General features: G+C 44.3%; 1 protein-coding gene across 1 annotated transcript in view; it reads left to right on the plus strand.

Annotated features, from left to right (window-relative positions):
- LOC102859941 (interferon-induced very large GTPase 1-like) overlaps positions 1–690 on the plus strand; it is a 7,182-nt gene that overhangs the window by 3,834 nt on the left and 2,658 nt on the right. Inside the window, exon 2 of the mRNA XM_006885629.1 lies at positions 3–686. Within this exon, the coding sequence (XP_006885691.1) occupies positions 3–686 (684 nt within the window). The remainder of the gene's footprint in view (positions 1–2; positions 687–690) is intronic.

Raw genomic sequence — 690 nt, forward strand, 5'->3', positions numbered from 1 at the left:
AGGACAAAGAACTCTACCATCTGAGAGAAAAGGGGAATAGGAGCATTGAACAGCACAAGAGTGAGATTGAGGCAGAGAAGAAAAGAATAAGGCATTGGCAGTTGAGCAAAGCCTTTCCTCTAAAATATTTTATGCGATCTGTCCTAGAAATTCTCCAAGAACAATCTGAAACTCACACTAAGCTTTACTTCCTTCAGTGGTTGAGTGTATTTTTGAACAATCTAACCATGGGGCACTTAGAAAAACTTTGTGAGAAGCAAAATTATTTGTGGTCACATATGCGAACAGACTCGCAAAAGACATCAAAGAGTAGCTCACTCAAGGAATGCCAGAAACAGATAGAAGCCATCGCCAGAGAAATCAATAACTGCTCCTTGGGAATTGAGCACATTCTCAGGGAAGTTGGACAGATATACGAAGCACTGGAAGAAGCTTCCTCCACGAGAGATCCCCTTTTCCTCTCCCTTCCCCAAATTGCTGCAGATCTCATGATATCTGGGGCTCCGATTGAGCTGATGGACGGGGACGCATCTTATGTGGCTCTGAAATGGGTGGCAGCTGTTTTTGACAGAGTCTCTGAGAAAATTGGAAACAAAAAGCTGTTTGTTCTCTCTATCCTTGGCCTGCAGAGCTCGGGGAAGTCCACCTTGCTGAATGCCCTCTTTGGGTTACAGTTCACTGTCAGTGCAG

The sequence above is a fragment of the Elephantulus edwardii genome, unplaced genomic scaffold (genome assembly GCF_000299155.1).
Source record: "Elephantulus edwardii isolate Elephantulus edwardi_28Jun2011 unplaced genomic scaffold, EleEdw1.0 scaffold00044, whole genome shotgun sequence".
Lineage (NCBI taxonomy): Eukaryota > Metazoa > Chordata > Mammalia > Macroscelidea > Macroscelididae > Elephantulus > Elephantulus edwardii.